The sequence below is a fragment of the Odontesthes bonariensis genome, chromosome 5 (assembly GCF_027942865.1).
Source record: "Odontesthes bonariensis isolate fOdoBon6 chromosome 5, fOdoBon6.hap1, whole genome shotgun sequence".
NCBI lineage: Eukaryota > Metazoa > Chordata > Actinopteri > Atheriniformes > Atherinopsidae > Odontesthes > Odontesthes bonariensis.
Window position 1 is genome coordinate 6,263,614 of NC_134510.1, and position 18,326 is coordinate 6,281,939.

The window sequence follows — 18,326 nt, forward strand, 5'->3', positions numbered from 1 at the left end:
GTTTCCCGCAGCGCATTATAGTTAAGGCGGCCACCTTAGCAAACTCGCACTGCCGCCTTGCCAACGTTCCCAAAAAAAAAAAAATATATATATTTTTTTAAACCGAAGTAATAATGCTTTGCCAGGCTCAGACATTAAAAGACAGCATTGATAACATTGAATTGCGACACCTACTGGTTGTTAATGTAAATAGTTAATAATGTAAATAAAAAGTGTTACAGCTCTTAAACAGCTTCGTTATTGCTCTAACAGCCCCCATCCCATTCCAAGTACCCCCACTAACATGATTTTTGTAATTATTATTATTTTGGAACAAACGAGGGTCAATGGTGTTTAAGAGCGCCGGCTCGCAGCTGCAGGCTCCTGTGCTTTACAGCACGGGAGCGCACATCTTCAAGTTTAACCACTGAATGTCAGTTTAACTGCCACAAGAGTTGTTCTTCTTGCAATTAAAATACAAAATACAGTGTTTTTCCTCGATGAGATCTTTATTACATTTTTAATATATAAAAAGTATAATTAAATAATGTATTTGAATTCTCCTGACAATCGATTAAGAAAATGTAATCGAATGCCCACCCCCATCTCACATCCATTCAAACATTGTATCTCGTGACCGAAACATGCTTGGTCAGGCAGGTAAACAACTCGCGGGTGAAAATGACTTGCGACCCATATTCGTCAGTTGCGTCAAAGACAACTGAACGGTCATTCAGCTACTCACAATACTCCCCACCAACTAGTTTTTCAACTGAAGAAGCCTTTCAGATGAGGTGAAATGTCTTCAACAACCAAGTAAAGTCAAGTCCAGGTGTCCTTACTCAAGCTGTCAGGATTCCTATGACCTGAATGACTGAGAAACTACATCAACGTAACTGCTATAGTTTCTCTTTGAGTTTCTATTTCTCATTTCTTGTGTCACACTTGGACATAGCTTGGTATTTTTTCTGAACTAACAAGACAAACATCAGCAGCAGCCAGCCTCTTACCTCTTGTGTCCTTTCCTTCAGTACAAACTGTGAAGGGGCCAGGCTCATGACTGTGGACTCCATAAATGACCGGGATGGTACATCTGAGAAGGCCACAGCTTTGATGAAAGCCACTCTGGAGCCAGTGTTCCTCACACACAGACACACTTTGCTGACACGACCAACAGCAACATCGGTCAGTGTTGCCACATAGCCATCTGCCCGTTTCCTTTGGTCCTCTAAGATGATGTTGCTGGTCCCACCATAGCCAGAAAGTGGAATCTGAGAATGGGAAATTAAAGGACTGAATCAAACTATAGCTTAAGACCTGTAGAAAATTAGACAGCATAACTAAGAGATGGTTGAAAAAAAGAAAAGACAAAAAAGTTCAAACTAAATCTATTCAGATAATAATTAGCAAAATCCTCACAGTGAATTTGACTCCTGGTTGTGAAGCCCAGACCCCAGACTGTTTGATCTCTAGCTTAGCCAACATGCAAGCCACTCTTGTGGGAGCAAAGAGCAAATGGACCGTCACATCCTCTCTGGGACGAATGGACAGTTCTCCATGTCGAGTAAGACGTTCTTCAAGGCTAAACATACTCTGAAGCTGAGAAACAAGAGTCAATATTAGGTTAACTACTGAACTCAAGCATTCTTAATTCCATTGATGCATTTATTTGTACAATCACCTTGATAAAAATAAAATAAATAAAACATTTTTTTTAAAAACAATCAAATAAAATGACAATCTTTGTTTTTTTCCTTGTGATGCGATTTATTTTAACATGTTGAAACGATACAACATTCAGTAATCATACTATGTACCTGAAAACAGTCCTGGTCCTGACCACGAATAAGCAAGCGCAGTTGCTGTGTGGCATTGGTCGAGTTGTTCCTTAGCACCAGCTTCTGTTGGCTAAAAACAATGTTGTTGGTTAGTAGCCATAGTAGTTACTGTATAAAAGTTATGTGTAAAACCAAAATCCTTGCTAAAAAAAATGTCTCATCATTTTGAAATTAGAAGTAATTCTACTGAAGTCTTTCTGTAGAATAGTCAAGTTAAACTTGAACCTGGTTCAAATTTATAAAAACTATGTTGATTCAACTTTCTTTCTGTTGTGCCACTATTTACTTTTATTAAGTGACAACAAATAAATTGTGCATTATGTTGAAATAGCTTCTGAAGACTGAACTCCCTGTAGAAGCACAGTCCCCTCTCATGAATAACATTATACAAGCCTTAATAGAATAAAATGGAACACTGTGCCTTGAGTTTTTTTATTGATTACTTTCCAATGAATAATTGATACCTAGAAAGAGTTGTTTCTGTAACCAAGCAGCAGTTAAATGAATGAAAAGCAGAAAAGTTGCCTACACAGCTCGTCCTAGGGTGACCCCTCCCCAGGCCACAAACTGCTTATTAGAGAGAATTGGTGGGACGTCACCGGTCAGTTGAGGGCCGTAGACAGGTTTCCTAGAGTCTACCACTTCTCCTCTCAATGTTACTTCATACTGAGGTCCTGATGGTAGCACCAAGATGGTGAGGAGACTGTCAGATGGGAAGATTAATAAGAGTAAGTTTAGTGTATATCCAAACCAACATTACCTACACATATTCTGATATACTCAGCGGTACGAAACGTGGCCCATGTACCTGTTCATCCAAAAAAGAAGCTCAGTCAATATAAATCTACTTAAGACAATTATCTATTCTGCCAATACTTTTAGTATTAGTTCCTGTGTACACATTATTTTGACAAAAACAGATTTTTCTATGCATTTGGTCTTCTCTACGTACACCTGTCCTAGAAAATGAAAATCCTTAACACCTTACAACAAGGTGATGAGAAAAAAAAAAAAAGAAAAGAAAAAAAAATATATATATATATATATATGTATATATATAAACCGGTTAACTGTGTTGTTATTTTCAACTCCCGGCTGGAGCCTTTCTGTATGGAGTTTGCATGTTCTCCCCGTGTATGCGTGGGTTCTCTCAAGACAACTCTTGCTAGAGCACCCATCAGTGCATTCAGAAATGTTTAGCAGACAAGGGGAGGTGGCACTGGACACAAAATACCTTCGGATTGTTAAAACAGGATTGGACAATAATCTGGACAAACTTCAATCCTGTGCAAGGTGGCTCTTGTGTTCCGTTTTATATACATTTAAAAAATAAAAAAGTTTAAAAAAAAAAAACCTGAAAATACCAGTGTTAATGTGTGCAAGGCTTTACTCACACATTATTTGATCGTTTTAGATTAAAAAAAAAAAAAAAAGGGTTAAGTATGAGTAATGACATTGCTCCATTAAAACTCACAGCCCTCACAGTAATACTTAATCACTTCAAATCTAGAAACTTGATCAAGTGCCATTAAATACAGATGACCACATATAAAAGATCCTCTAAAGTAGGGATCTCAAACACCGGTCCTCGAGGGCCACTGTCCTGAAGGTTTTAGATGCATCCCTGCTTAAACACACCTGATTCAGATTAAATGGATCTCTTCAAAAGATTGGGATACATCTAAAACCTGCAGAACAGCAGCCCTCAAGGACCAGAGTTTGAGATCCCAGCTCTAAAGGAAAAGAACTTATTATTATCCTTTTAACCATGTCACTCAAATATAGAAAGAAAAGTTCTGGTTTCTTTACAGGACTTAAATATTAAATCTGCAAAAAATATTGCAAAATTAATCAACTATATCCCCATTAGGATTTTTTTTTTTTTAACTCAGTACTTGCTTGTCTACCTTTCTCTGCATAATCCGTTGTCATGTGCTTTGAATGACACAACAATGCAGCATTCCTCTCCCACTCTCAGGAACAGCTCATCAGGTGTCACAGAAAAACTATCACCATCTTCACTACTCTGTAAACAGAAGAATAAAAAGTAAACAGCAGAATAAGAGGCATTTTCAATATTAAGGAGAAAAGGTAGAAAAAAAACCAGGAACGGAGCAGGATAGAAAGCAGGAAGAAATAGAAATAAATGAAAAACAAAATACATAGAAAAATAAATAAATAAAAAAAAAAAAAAAAAGAAAGTGAGAGAAAGAAGATGAGAAAAAAATGAAGAAAGAAATCAAGCACAAAGAAAAAAAATAAATAAAAATTACACTTGAAAAATATATAGTCCCCATTTCATGAGCCACAACCTGTGCCCAAAATGCTACAGACGCTTAGACAAACCCAAATGCAATAATAGAAATAAAGGTCAAAATTACCTTCAGTTTCAGCTGCACATCAATGTTTCCTGCATTTTTTAATGGCAGCTTCTGTTGGGTACATTTCCCCACTGGAACACAAAGGCTGAGAGTCTAGACAAAGGAAGAACAAAAAGCAGCTTACTGCCAACTTTACAATGGAAAAGAAAGGTTCGAATACCAATCAAAGTTAGTTTATCTCAAGTCATGTGTGCATGCACGCACTGCAACTTTGTACAAGGTTGAAAAGTTGTACTCAAATTCACTTAGTAGTCAGACTTACAGCTCGTTTATATTCTGCTGTGAAGAACACAAGAACAACTGTTGGTAACGCAGACCTGCAGCACATGTGCAGTACATTGACCTCAACAGATGGCATTATCTCCACTGCCAAGCAGTCACACCAATTTTCCACACCTCACATTTCTGAAATGCCACCGATTGTATTCAAGATGCTCATGCATCGCAGAAGTAACAATAACTGGACCATTCTGATCCTAGAAAACAAATCTGACAAGAGCTGTCATCTTATGAAGATTAAACAAACACAACTTAAAGGGGAACTCCGGTATTTTCAACATTAAGCCTCTTTTCTGAGACGTCTGCAATGTTTTAGAACCCCCCTCACCGCATTTTTGATGTTTACTGCTGTTTCCTGTATTTGTCTAATTTTGATTCTTCTCAACCTGCTTCAGAACGGCAAGTCATGCGCATGTCTAGAAAGGTCCGTAAAAGCACCATAAACGTCCGTTTTCAAAATAATCAACTCACCGGAGTGGTTACTGGTGTGCACTGGTAATCCATATCAAATTTCGTGGCGAAAAGTTGCTTCTGTCGTGTTTTATTTGACATTTTGTACTGGATGTTCGTTGATATTACTCCGCCACCACTAAGAAAATAGTGCGAGCATGAACGAGCTGCCAAATAAAACACGACAGAAGCAACTTTTCTCCACGAAATTTGATATGGATTACCAGTGCACACCAGTAACCACTCCGGTGAGTTGATGATTTTGAAAACGGACGTTTATGGTGCTTTTACGGACCTTTTAAGACATGCATATGACTTGCCGTTCTGAAGCAGGTTGAGAAGAATCAAAATTAGGCAAATACCGGAGACAGCAGTAAACATCAAAAAAGCGGTGAGGGGGGTTCTAAAACATTGCAGATGTCTCAGAAAAGAGGCTTAATGTTGAAAATACCGCAGTTCCCCTTTAAGTGCATAAACCATCAACCAAGAGAGTGATTGTTCAGTAAATTCCTGCATCAAATAATCAGATTCACATACCACCCTTCTTCGTAACAGAGGAACAAAGTAAAACAGAGCTGAGGAAAAACTCATCAGTTTCTTAATCCATCTAATGGTTTTTCCAGCATTACTCTCAAAAATACTTTTGCCGTTTATACTGTATTGCCGATTTAATGATTTTTCAATACCACTGTAGTGGCCAAGCTCATTGAGGTTTATTCATTTAATTATTTAACAAAACAAAAAAAAAACAAAAAAAAACTTACCATCTCAAAGATACATTAACTTTAACGTTAAGTCATAAAACAAATAATTAAAACTTAATCATGTAAAGATACAGTCAGTCAGTCAGTCTGATAACATCCACACAGAAGTTGCGCTACCTGCAGATCTTTAGGAGCATGGACCCTTGCAGTTCCAGACCTGGCCTTGAGGGGAATACTCCTGATAACATGACTTGGACCTGGAGAGTCCATTTCAATGTCCACCCGAGCATTGTACTCATCAGGTGGACCGAGTTCTCCTGAAAAGCACAACCGCAGAAATAAGTTAACCAGAAAATAAACTTCAAATTTGTTTTATAATTTTACTTCATCTGCAGAATAGAAAAAAATAAGTGACTCATTAAATTATTAAATGACATGCAGACATACAGTATTCAAAAAGGGCAGATTACCTGAAGGGGCTGTATACTTCTGGGGGGCCTTGAAATGGACCCAGACAGTGAAGCTTTCTGGATTCTGAGAGAAACAGTCAATCACGTCATATTTATTAAAAAAAAAATCCATTTGATTACTTGACATGGCCTCAGTCATTTTGAGAAAAACCATGCAGCATGACAGAAAAAAATAAATAATTAAAGATGTTGATTAAGGTTGTATTGATTTTGCCAAATAACCTCTCCATAGCTGGCATGCATCACATGATTCATCACGGAGGGAGAGGACACTGGAGTCATGTGTCCAACCTGCTGCATGGCCTCAGACGTCATGGCAACAGGGTGCTTGGAAAAGGTGAAACATCGCCATGCTGTTGCATTCTGGAAGAATTGAGTTCAGGATGAGGAACATTCAAGTCAATGCTTCCAATGGGTGAAAAGGCAAAACAAGGATCGCTTTTTAAAAAGCCATTTCTGCTGCACCATACTTCAAACTCAAATTTTCTTTTAAGGAGGAGGACAGAATAAATGACAAAAAGAAAAAAAGAAAAGAAAAGGAAAGTGAACCAAATGTAATCAAACATCTTTCAAAAACTAATTTAATGTTAAGTTACCATTATGGGAAAAAATATTATAAAAACATTATACGGTAATAAACACCATCATTTGCTTCATTGGCCTAGTTATGATTTTAACTTCAGACTGAGTTCAATTAACATTTTACCCTTAAGATGACATGATATCTTTAAATAGCAGTGTAGTGTGTAAAGGGAACTTTTTAAACAAATACCCGTTTTACCTTTGACTCAGCTTTATCGTGGAGAAATGTCATGGAGCTGTCACTGGAGGCCACTGTTGTTGTGTCTGAAATCACTTACTTATTCACCAATTCGTACTGACCGATCACTCTGTAGTTAGTCTAGTTATAGTATATTTATAAAAAATAAATAAATAAAAAAAACACACACACTTCTGGACACTACTTAGGTCACACAGTTTGATACATCAGGTCAATACCGTAAGCATTTTTGTGATGTACTGGGAATAATTTAGTTTTTTGCCAAATAAATACAAAATGATTTGAGCTGTTTGTGTTTAGGTGTTCTGGTCTGTTGACATTAATCAATATACACCGATTAATATTACATGAAGCACATTATTTTTGCAGCATAACTCGGGTACTTCTCTTGTGCTGGCAGATATAAGATCACTGAATCTGTTACTTAAAAGATATTTTGAACTAGAAATGTTAATTAGTGACAAAAAAAAAGTATATATATATATATATAAATAAATAAAGGAAATGAGTGAAAACAAACTTGAAAGTGGCTTATACTATATAACATTAGTAACAATATTACTAACATTTTTACTGAAGTTTTGGTGGTCTATTTACTTGTAAGCTTTTTGTCCTTGGTGCTGTGCATTATGTCAGGCATTTTCTGGGTTTGTTAAATCAGTTAAGAATACTTTTCATGGTATATTGTGGGAAGTAAACTATATAGCATAACTTTACATTAGGACAAAACTTAAATTTAAAAAATATATATATTTTATATATATGTATATGTGATTTTGGACACACCCTGCATCACTGCATGCGTCTTCTTGAGTGAGAGGTACAGTATATATCATTTTTACGATCATGTCAAGTAAACTTACTGCGCTGATGACCAGACGGATGGGTACTGTGGCATGAGTTCTGTTGAGCACTCTAAGAGCAAGAGATTTAGCACTCCCTCCTGGCAGGTCTCCAAAATCCAAACAACCAGATTTGCTCACGTCGATCTGAGAAATATAAATTAATTTGAAGATCTTGTCCTACGTAATGTGCAAACATTGGTCATTCACTTACAAAAGGAAAAAGCAACTACACACTTTTAGAATTTCAAACCACCAGCTCAATAACTCTCAACCCAAATATTTAATTACACTTTCATTTTGATGCATTTTGTTCTTAAATGAGAGGCCCTCACCTCTAGTGCAGGGTTCTCCGCAATAGCAACAAGCACCACTGTTTTGGCAAAGACATTTGCTCTAGCTGCTAACTCTGTCTCAGCTGATGCAGGCCAGGAGCAAACACTGAGGATACAATGGTAAACACCAGCCTGTGGAGGGATGAACAACATCTTTTGTTCCTCTGTACTCTTGGGGCCAATAATGGTTTTGTTCTTCACCATTAACCACTGGTATGGCAAGTTGTCCACCTGTAGAGATTGGTATGAAAGATTCAAGCATAGGTGGAATATCTTTCACCGAGTGACACCAACTAAATTAGCATTTTTTAGCTGTGTCAGTTAAACCACATTCTATTGGGAAATTACTCTTTTCTTTCATAAGCTGGCAATTTAAGAGTTATCTGGACACAATTTATCTGATTTGTACTTTAAATGAGATGCACTATTTGGCCAAAAGTATTCGCTCATCTGTCTTTACACGCATATCCCATTCTTAAGCCATAGGGTTTAATATGACGTCGGCCCACCCTTTGCAGCTATAAACAGCTTCAACTCCTCTGGGCAAGCTTTCCACAAAGTTTAGGAGCACGTTTATGGGAATATTTGACCATTCTTCCAGAAGCGAATTTGTGAGGACACTGATGTTGGACAAGAAGGCCTGGCTCACAGTCTCCACTCCAATTCATCCCATCAACTCGGTCATCCATGTCTTTATGGACCTTGCTTTGTGAACTGGTGTGCAATCATGTTGGAACAGGAAGGGGCCATCACAGTGTTTCCCACAGATGTGAAGGCAATGTGTGGTGGTGGGCCATGGGGGGGGGGGGGGGGGGGGGGGGGGTTTTAAAAAAATGAAAATTCTTCGAAATAATTCCTTCGTTAATAATTGCTCACACAGAACTTTATTGTATTAACCCATAAGAACCCAGACCCATTTCTACTAAAATGAAAATTAAAGGGGTTATAACACAGACTAAATAGACCACATAGAACCCATTTCAGAATTTTTTTCCAGAATACCACCCCCCACTGTCAGAGATCTGTAATGTGACATAGGCTATATGTCACATTGGGAGTTAAGAACCTGGATAATTTCTCCATCAAGGAAAATTATGGGGGACGTAAGGATGTGTGACACCTGTGTCACGGTGGGTGACACAGGTGGGGCTTATCTGCAGATTTTCACATCTTCATTGTAAACAAATTAATAACATAACTAATTACACTGGTCGGACTGTTCAGCCGTTTCAGACTGATACCTCCGGTTCAGGCTGCTCCTCATCCTCAACACGCACGTCTCTTTCAATCGCGGAAAATATTTTTCAATACTCATCTGGATTGAAGCAGCAAACATTCAGTGTAAGAGTTTAAAAAAAACTACTTTATTTGATTCACAGCTGCTTGTGTTTTGACCTCGACAACCCAACTACATTATTTATTTATTTATTTTTACGACAAACTTGCGACTAGTTAACTTTATAAAGAAGGCGTAATCGCTTCTTTGCTATGGGTCGGGACGGGACAACATTGTATTCAAAATATAAAATATTTTTATAGGACTTTTTAATGTGTGATTTTATAAAGGTGCACGTGATACCAACCTTTCGTGAATTTCGCCAGCCGTCTTCTTTCGGTTGAGCCAGAGCTATAGAGCTAATCTAACGCGACGCTGAAGCTTGCAAGCTTCCAGGGAAGCACGGAGGGGAGGGGCTGTGTGTGTGTGTGTGTGAAGGCTATGCGAGAGAGACGCAAGGGACAGAGAGACTGAATGAGAGCAGGGAAAGGAAATGCAGCTTAACGAATACGAGTATTTTTTAAAATGGCGTTAAAAATAATAATAACGAAACGCAATATGTGGCGGCCGGTGTTGAATCTGTGGCGCACCGCCACGAATTAGTCTATGTATGGGAAACACTGCATCACCAAACTGTTTCAACAAAGTTGGGAGCATGAAATTGGCCAAAATCTCTTGGTATGCTGAAGCATTCAGAGTTCCTTTAGCTGGAACTAAGGGGCCGAGCCCAGCTCCTGAAAAACAACCCCACACCATAATCCCCCCTCCACCAAACGTTACACTTGGCATAATGCAGTCAGACAAGTAAACGGTATTTGTCTCCTGGCAACCGCTAAACAAAGACTCGTCCATCAGAATGCCAGATGGAGAAGCGTGATTCGTTACTCCAGAGAACTCGTCTCCACAGCCCAACGCTTTGCATTGCATTTTGTGATGTAGCCTATGTTTAGCCGTTTAAATTTCTTTGACTGTGGGTTGTTTATTTTTCTTTGCATTTATATTTTCACATTTCTGATATTTGTTTATTTTGGGTAAAAAATGTACTGGGTGTCATTTATGGTTTTAATTAATGGGATGTGACGTTGTGTGGGTTGGGGTTTCACACGGATGTCTTTTAATGTCGCACACTTCCTCTGAGGGTTAGAAGCTAGAAGCCGACTCGCGGCTGTTGCACAGTTTATGCCGTGCTGTCTAAGCTCTGTTTGAGCCAGAAGATATCTACTCATTTCCCTCTCAGTGGTATGCAGCCAGCAAGGTATGTGTGTGTTTTATGATGTATGATGCCTTTGTCGTTTTTGTACTTTTGTTTGGGTTATAGGGCTGTCTACTTATTGTATGTGTTTTGTTACTACTTTTAATAGTTCGACGGTGGATGACGATATTAAAGAAGAAAATAAATCCATCAGTAACTGAAGAACTTGTCTCGCGTATTTCCTGGAGGGAGTGATACTATGGCTTGGATGCAGCTGCTCGGCCATGGAAACCCATTTTATGAAGCTCTCTACGCACTGTTCTTGAGCTAATCTGAAGGCCACATGAAGTTTGGATGTCTATAGCAATTGACTCTGCAGAAAATTGGCAACCTCTGCGCCTCAGCATCCACCATCCCTGCTCTGTCATTTTATGTGGCCTATCACTTAGTGGCTGAGTTGCTGTCATTCACAATCGCTTCCACTTTGTTATAATAGCCCTGACAGTTGACTGGAATATTTAGTAGCCAGGAAATTTCACGACTGGACTTGTTGCAAAGGTGGCATCCTTATCATGGTACCACGCTGGAATTAATTGAGTTCCTGAAAACCATTCTTTCACAAATGTTTGTAGAAGCAGTCAGTATGCCGGGGTGCTTGAATTTATACTGCTGTGGCCATGGAAGTGACTGTGGGTGAGTGAATACTTTTGGCAATATAGTGAATGCTCATGGACATGTAACCCTCAGCTTACCTTCTCTCCATCAATGGCTAGGCTTGTGACAGTGATTGAAACTTGCTGCCATCTCTCAGAGGGGTTGAAGAGGCTAAGGGAGGTCTGTGAGGCAATGCCTACACAGCAAGCATGAGGAAACCGAAGTTCCTCTGGCACCACCACTTGGCCTGAGGATGATATTGGAACAGTGAAAGCTGACAGATATACTGCCCTTTGTGCACATGAAAAAGTCCATAATATGTTTGTTTTGAGTTAAAACAATTAGAAGCCAAGAGTTATATGGTTTAAATGACTGCACCAATTATTAGGTGCTGAGCACAGACACACAAAATATTGCTTGCCCATCATTTATCAGCTGTTTACCATGATTAGTCAAAGCATGACGATCACATATCTAAATCTCTGACACATTGGACCTTACAATATTTGAAATATTTTGTCATTTGTATCTGCTTTAAAAAGCCTATACAGTATATTCCAATGGTTAGAAGTAGGAAACACATATGGACAGCACTAAGACGACTACTACCTCCAAGTTCCTCAAGACCACCTGTAACCAGTGGCTCTCCACCATACTGACTGAATGGTTTTCCTATCATTCTTATATCCTGTTGATGTGGTCTTGAAAGCTGATGAGACTCAGCAGTCCCAGAAATCCCCAAAGGACCTGATGTGGGGTGACGGTGTCTCAAAGTTAGCTCACTCTTTGGAATGCCTGAAAGCAAAGGGAAGAGCAACTATTTTTTCCTGTTTACTCATCATGATAGCCAACTCATGTGATAATATACTCAGAAATCATTGTACATAATTAAGGCAATGAGTTTTGAAAATCTAACATGCATTCACCCCATAACAACATTCATCTTTATATAAACTACAAAAAAATGTATAGCCCTCTTAAATGTATATAACACCATGCTAATGTTGTGTTATCGTACTATAAAGAAAATGTAAGTTGTAGGTATTTAAATTCTGCTGTAGTTTACAGTTTTGACAGAATGATAAGATATAAGTTGGAAGATAAAAAAAATAATAATTTAAAAAAAGACATGCCTGAAGACGACATAGTGTAGAGACCGTTCCTTGTTGGGCCCAAATGGAAAGCAGTAGGATGTAATGGAGTTTCAGGTCCCAAATACAACTGACGTAACTGGGAGTTGAAGAGAGAGTGTCCAGTGATGAGGGACTGAATATCTTCTTTGTGGGAAAGGTCAATCATTCCAGGACATTGAGACTTAAAGCTGGGGATTTGCACATAATGAAGCCCTTCTGCTGAGTAGGCAGGTGGCATGCCAAGGCCACCAGGATATACTGATGACAGCATTGATGTAGCACCTCGCCACTGCTGGGAACCCTGAGCTGCGGAGCTGCTCGTTTGCTGAATGTTTGGATTGCTGCAATAGCTTGAGTCCACCTTTGCGAGCTGTCTTCCATTTGCATCAGAAAGATGCTTGTGGTTCTTGCATCCTGTGTAAATATGACTAGAACAATGGTAGTCGCATTCACTCTGGCTGCGAGGGCAGCTCAGAGCAAAGCCACCATGTGAGAGCTCAGGACTTTTACACTGCTGTGCTGGTAATGTCTCAAGACTTTTAGAATGCTTTGGCTGATTATCATCATCAAGGTTTCTTGGAGGGCCAAGAATATCCAGGTTGGACTGAGCATCCATTTCCACAGGTGGTGTTGGACTGAATCGGATGATCGTGGTACTCAATGCCATTGTAGAATTATTCTGTGGGCAGCAGAACAATCCAACACAATGAATATAAAACTTTCCATAACTAGAACTTTTGACGGTTCGCACAGAAAATCCATTCTATCTGTTTTAAATCAGAGAACGTAAGTACTCCTCAACAGCATTCATGTTTTAAAGACCTTTTTTTTTTTTTAATGAAATGGTATTATTTGGCTATGCATCAAACAAAATGTTTTCTTCCAAATAAAGTCTTTTAAGACAACACTGTAAACACCAAATTTAAACAATGTCCACATGAAAGTGATCTGGCTATGTGCGCTCATTTCATTGAATTTTAATGTCATATGTTGTGAAAAAAAAATAAAAAATTTCCAACTTTCAGAGTCATTACAGTCCAAGTTTGGCTCAACAGCTTTGTCCTACTGTACCTTTAGTCTCTCAGGTGTAGGTACAACAGTGCCATCATTCATTGAAATGTATGTGAGCCTGCTGAGACTGGGGCTGGAACAGGTAGACTGAGGTGAGAGGTCAGGCACTGGACATCTTTCTGCAGCAACTCCATTGGATGAAGAAGGTGAAACCATACTGTAGAGAAGAACAAACAAATTAGGTATCAAATTAGTGGCTATTATTACAAATGCACTATATCTGCCATTTACAATACTAATATATAATAAGATGCATTTGATTAATAAAAACCATGTCTGATCCAATACCATTCAGCACTTGGAATGGAGGTCCGACTTGGAGAGGAGTGAGTAACAGGAGAGGTGGATGGTCTAAAGTTGCACTGAGAATCCTCAATACATGACACAGAAAAACCTTTTGGAAGTTCAGAAACCAAAGTTTAACGTTAAAACATTGGTATATGCTGACCTCTCAATAGTCACACACCAAGGGAATCCCCAATAACAATGTACACTTATGACTGCTTGTTCACGTCAGAAGTCTGACCTTTGGGTTATTACTTACCAGATCGAGAGTCTCGTTGAGGCTGAGCATTTTGACAAGGGAAGCCAACATGCTTCTCCACGGAGCTATAAGGTAGAGAAGGAGCAGTGATGTTCACTGATGGTTTCTTCTCTGGAGAGTCGCTGGGTTTGTGTTGTGGCTGCTGGCCAACACTCCTCACCCTGTGGGTTGAGGGAGAGGAGCCTTTAAGGCAAGGCAGGCCTGACTGCCCTTTTCTCCAGTTTGGGGAGGTTCTGGGTAAGCTTTTATCATTTGTGTGTGGGGTTTCAGATGTCTTAATGTTGGATGTTTTGGGGTTAACTTCTCCTGGCTTGACTCCATTTTCTGTGGGCATTTTGCACGAAGAGCTAAAAGTCTTGGCAGAAGAGGCAGTAGTGTTATCAGATTTCAGTTTGTCTGCAGGAGGCTTAAGTGGGGAAGCCTGCCCCGAGTTCTCAGGTCTTTTGGCAGTGCAGAGTGACACACGAGGACGAGGAATTGAGCTTCTTTTTAAGCCACCCCTCTTTGTAGGTGACGACACATTGGAGAAAGGCACAGCAGGGGAGTTCATATTTCCAAGTGTCATTACTTCTCCTTTGTCCTCCTCAGTTTTTGTACTGAAAGGCTGATTCTCGCTCTCTTGTTTCATGACATATCCTTTTTGAGGGTTCCTCTGCAAGTTGCTGAGATTCTCAGCCCAATCACTTAAGTCAAAGGTTGTGTGTGCCACAGAGGAATCACTGGTGCCAGACATGTTGGCCATTTTAAGGTATTTTTCTATGTCAAAGGCACTCATCTCTCCAGCACAGATGCTTCTCTGCAGAGTGTCTAAGACAGTGCTCTGGTCTGGCTCAGGAAGGACCTATGAAGAAGACAAACCAGTGACTTTAATGTCTTTTAATAATTATTTTTACATTTACCCTTAACATTTCAAGAAAAAAGATTTGAAAAATAATTGTTGACAAGCTTTATATTGAATCTCAGCGTCACAATTATGTTAAAACAATGTGATTAGAGATCTTAGTTTCCATTTTAATTTTAACTATGTTACTTTGGTAAGAAATACACAATTTTCATGAATCACATTCCGCACATCGATTTATGAGCCATGAGTCTGGTGTGAAGGCAGCCTCAAGTCTGTGAAAGGCATACAAGCAAGTGTGAACCCATAACTTTGCTGTGGGCCGACAGTGCTTATGAAGATCAACAGCATTCTCTTTGTGCATCGTAACATCTCAAAAAGAAAAGAAAAAGAAAAAAAATAGGAAAAGAAAATAAATACTATCAAATATATTCAGTCTTACATGTTGTGCTGCAGTGGGTTCCTCTGTGTTGCTGCCAGCAGACCCTGGCTGATATCTTGCTCTACTCTTCTTTGATAAATCGACAATCATGGCAGCCAGCTGTGATGGGTCAGTGCTGATGGATGCATTAGCGATGGCTGAAGCAATTGTACTGATACTAAGCATCAGCTGACTGCTGTTATTATCAGGGGACACACAGCTCTGATTACCCAGGCTCGACCCAGAGCCTGAGCCCTGATTATGTACGTTCCGTGCAGCTCTGAGAGAACGGTCCTAAAAACAAGTGAATTTCAGAATAAGCTCATAAAGCTTTGCATGTAACTCTACATCAGAATATTCCAATATTGGCAGAGAGATTCACGTACCTCTGGATTACAAAGTCCTGGATCATCATCTCTTTTTGGTGACATCCTTTCACCTGGAGCATTGAGAGTTTTGTCGAGATCCTCTACACAGAGTTTATCATGATCAGTTAGTCTGACAGGTGTAGAGCAAACCACTCAAAAAATATAAAATAAATCAGCAAAAACACAAAAAAATGATAGAACGTCTACTTTATTTCATCAATAACTCTACAAACAAACCTGGGTTGAGAGTTTTGTCTGCTTCACTGAGTTCCGTTGTGTCATTGTGGGGAGAGTCATTTGCAGATGCAAGTTCTGAGGGATGAATTAGAGAAAACGGTTCCCTCTTCTCTGGAGAGGTAATGATGTAGCCAAACGATGGCTAGAGAGAGACGAATAAAGAATATGCTTTCAGTTATTAATTACATTACACTTCTTCAGACAGACTTTGAGAGCTGAGGCTACAGGTATAAATGAACAAAATCTCAGTTTTATAACATTAAAGAAGAAACCATTTTGAAGCAGGATCTGTCCATTAGCAGCCAGTGACATAGCAGCTTTTTATATTGATTATATTATCAGTGCTATTCAACTCTTCATAGCATTCAAACCCTCAGAAAAAACATATCTCTTTACTTTCTGTAAAGCAGTAATTACCTACCCGTTTAACCTCAACTTCATTAGTATTTCCCAAACAGCCCAGGGCTTCAGAGCGCTGTCCAAAAAATTGCCCTAAAGACAGGCGCAGGTAGCTTTCATCTGCCTGCTTAAACTCTGAGGAGACCTGAGAAGCCCTCATCAGGATGTGGCTGTTTGCAGGGATCTTCCAAGATGAGTCACTATGAAAAGTACTGCTGCTGCTACTGGTTGGTTCAATCTGCTCCTCCTGAGTGAACAGTAATACTAAATATTACCAGAGGCCATGCTTTACGCTAAAAAATGCATCAATGTTCTTTGTATCGGTTAATATATCTATTTTTTTTGTATTATGTTTGTAGCAAATAAATGGATTTTAAAAGTCTATCAACAAAAATTGTATTTTTTTATGTATACCTGCATAAACTGATGCTCCTTTTCAAACTCCTCTTGATCTTTCACAATCTTTTTCATAGCATCATCTAAAAGAAAAACAATAAATAAAAAAAACAAAAAACAAACAGGTCCAAACAGTGCATTTTACTCTCCATCCATTACGCATTATTACAGTTGTGGAATTGTACTTACCGGCAGGTACAAAGTCCTCAGTTTGAAACTGGCCAGCAGCCTCTGATGTCTTCCCATCCACCTCTTTTTCAAAGCAGGAGTAGTATGCAAGGTCTGTGACCCACTGCCCTTCTTCATTCTGGTAAACTATGCTATGAGTGGCATTTGCACCTGAATAGAAAAGCAGTGCTTTTAACATATTACAAGCTGTACCAGTATGTATCAAGTTTGAGAATCACCACCAAAATATTTAATGTAACTGCATATTGTGTCTGAAGGCTGATTTATGGTCGCCTACGGAGAGCCCTCTCGGTTAATGGAGACCCTCCCGGAGACGCTCTCCGTCGCTTGCGTGCGTCGGCCGGAGACCGCAAGGGTTGTGATTGGTCGGCTAACAACATCATTTCCGGAATCAGTTTTCCGGTTTAGCGCCTTCCTCTCAGAACAACAACACCGCCATTTTTGAAAGAGTTTACTGTGTGCCGGTCAACAATTGGACAAAATTATTTGCATTTCAAGATCAATAAGCTCCAACAACAGTCTTTCTCTCTCGCTCGCCATCATTCACTGTGAGGAGTGGAACGGAGTTGGAAGGTAAACAATCAATCAACGACTTTCACGATAGACGTCGCGAGATTGGGACGTTTAACGTAGCGACACCTACTGATCGAGACGTGAACTGCCTTGCATATCCGACAGCCCGACGAAGAACTTCGAAAGGACGGAGAGCCTCTCTGTGACTACGGAGACGGATAGCGACGGAGAAGCCTACTGAGGCCTTTAGAGTCACTTGTGACAGACATTAAAGACAACAAACCTTGTTGAAACTCCAGCTCCAGGTTGTCTGGGCAATGGTTCCACCCTTCATCTGAATCTTCTTGTTCCTGGTGGAAGCTCTGGGAGAAATACTTTGGTTCCAGGGAAGTGGAAAGGGGATCATTGTCATCCTCACTGGTACCATCTGATGCCTCAGCAGCAGTCACATCACCACAGGGTCCTCCCCTTAAGCCTAACGAGTGCCTAGCACCATCAGGTTCATCTACTCCCTCATCATCCCTTTCACCACAATCCGGGAGCAGCATCTACAGCATAGTTTGACAACAAAAAAGGGTATGCTGCATAACAATCTTTTTTTTTTTTTTTAACATAACTGCATCTTATCCAACTTAGTTTTACAATACATTTATTGTACAACACTGCGTTCATTCAAGGAATCCACAGTAGAACTAAGGTTGTAAAATTCAGGGAATTTTCAAAGTTGGAAACTTTTCATGGACATTAACAGCAATTTATGGATATTAACAGTAATAACCTGGAAATTTCAAAATTGAAGGTTAGGAACTTAAATATGGTTAGTAAAAAATAGATCGTAGCATAATATTGGGTAAAACAATTAGATCTGATGCAAATACAGTTGGGTATCTATTCTAGTCCTCAATCACAAGCACATGGCACACTATTTAGTGTAGGGCTATTGAGGTTACACCTCCTACATCCATTGTGCATTCCTCCATAACAGGCACAGATGATTTCTAGAAATGTAAATTTCATTAAAGATCCACTTCCA

General features: G+C 39.4%; 1 protein-coding gene across 2 annotated transcripts in view; it reads right to left on the bottom strand.

The window, feature by feature from the left end:
* The window catches only part of cep192 (centrosomal protein 192), a 55,981-nt gene that overhangs the window by 22,528 nt on the left and 15,127 nt on the right, over positions 1–18,326 (bottom strand). For both annotated transcript variants that reach the window (XM_075464695.1, XM_075464694.1), the window contains exons 14-37: positions 17,577–17,841; positions 16,781–16,930; positions 16,610–16,674; positions 16,218–16,442; positions 15,797–15,938; positions 15,578–15,660; positions 15,213–15,485; positions 13,930–14,770; positions 13,674–13,779; positions 13,386–13,542; positions 12,315–12,993; positions 11,791–11,976; positions 11,280–11,428; positions 8,060–8,290; positions 7,746–7,871; positions 6,324–6,464; positions 6,102–6,165; positions 5,809–5,948; positions 4,199–4,291; positions 3,725–3,843; positions 2,347–2,520; positions 1,797–1,887; positions 1,399–1,578; positions 990–1,250 (exon numbers count right to left, since the gene is read on the bottom strand). In XM_075464695.1, coding sequence (XP_075320810.1) covers positions 990–1,250; positions 1,399–1,578; positions 1,797–1,887; positions 2,347–2,520; positions 3,725–3,843; positions 4,199–4,291; positions 5,809–5,948; positions 6,102–6,165; positions 6,324–6,464; positions 7,746–7,871; positions 8,060–8,290; positions 11,280–11,428; positions 11,791–11,976; positions 12,315–12,993; positions 13,386–13,542; positions 13,674–13,779; positions 13,930–14,770; positions 15,213–15,485; positions 15,578–15,660; positions 15,797–15,938; positions 16,218–16,442; positions 16,610–16,674; positions 16,781–16,930; positions 17,577–17,841 — 4,941 coding nt within the window. The remainder of the gene's footprint in view (positions 1–989; positions 1,251–1,398; positions 1,579–1,796; positions 1,888–2,346; positions 2,521–3,724; positions 3,844–4,198; positions 4,292–5,808; positions 5,949–6,101; positions 6,166–6,323; positions 6,465–7,745; positions 7,872–8,059; positions 8,291–11,279; positions 11,429–11,790; positions 11,977–12,314; positions 12,994–13,385; positions 13,543–13,673; positions 13,780–13,929; positions 14,771–15,212; positions 15,486–15,577; positions 15,661–15,796; positions 15,939–16,217; positions 16,443–16,609; positions 16,675–16,780; positions 16,931–17,576; positions 17,842–18,326) is intronic.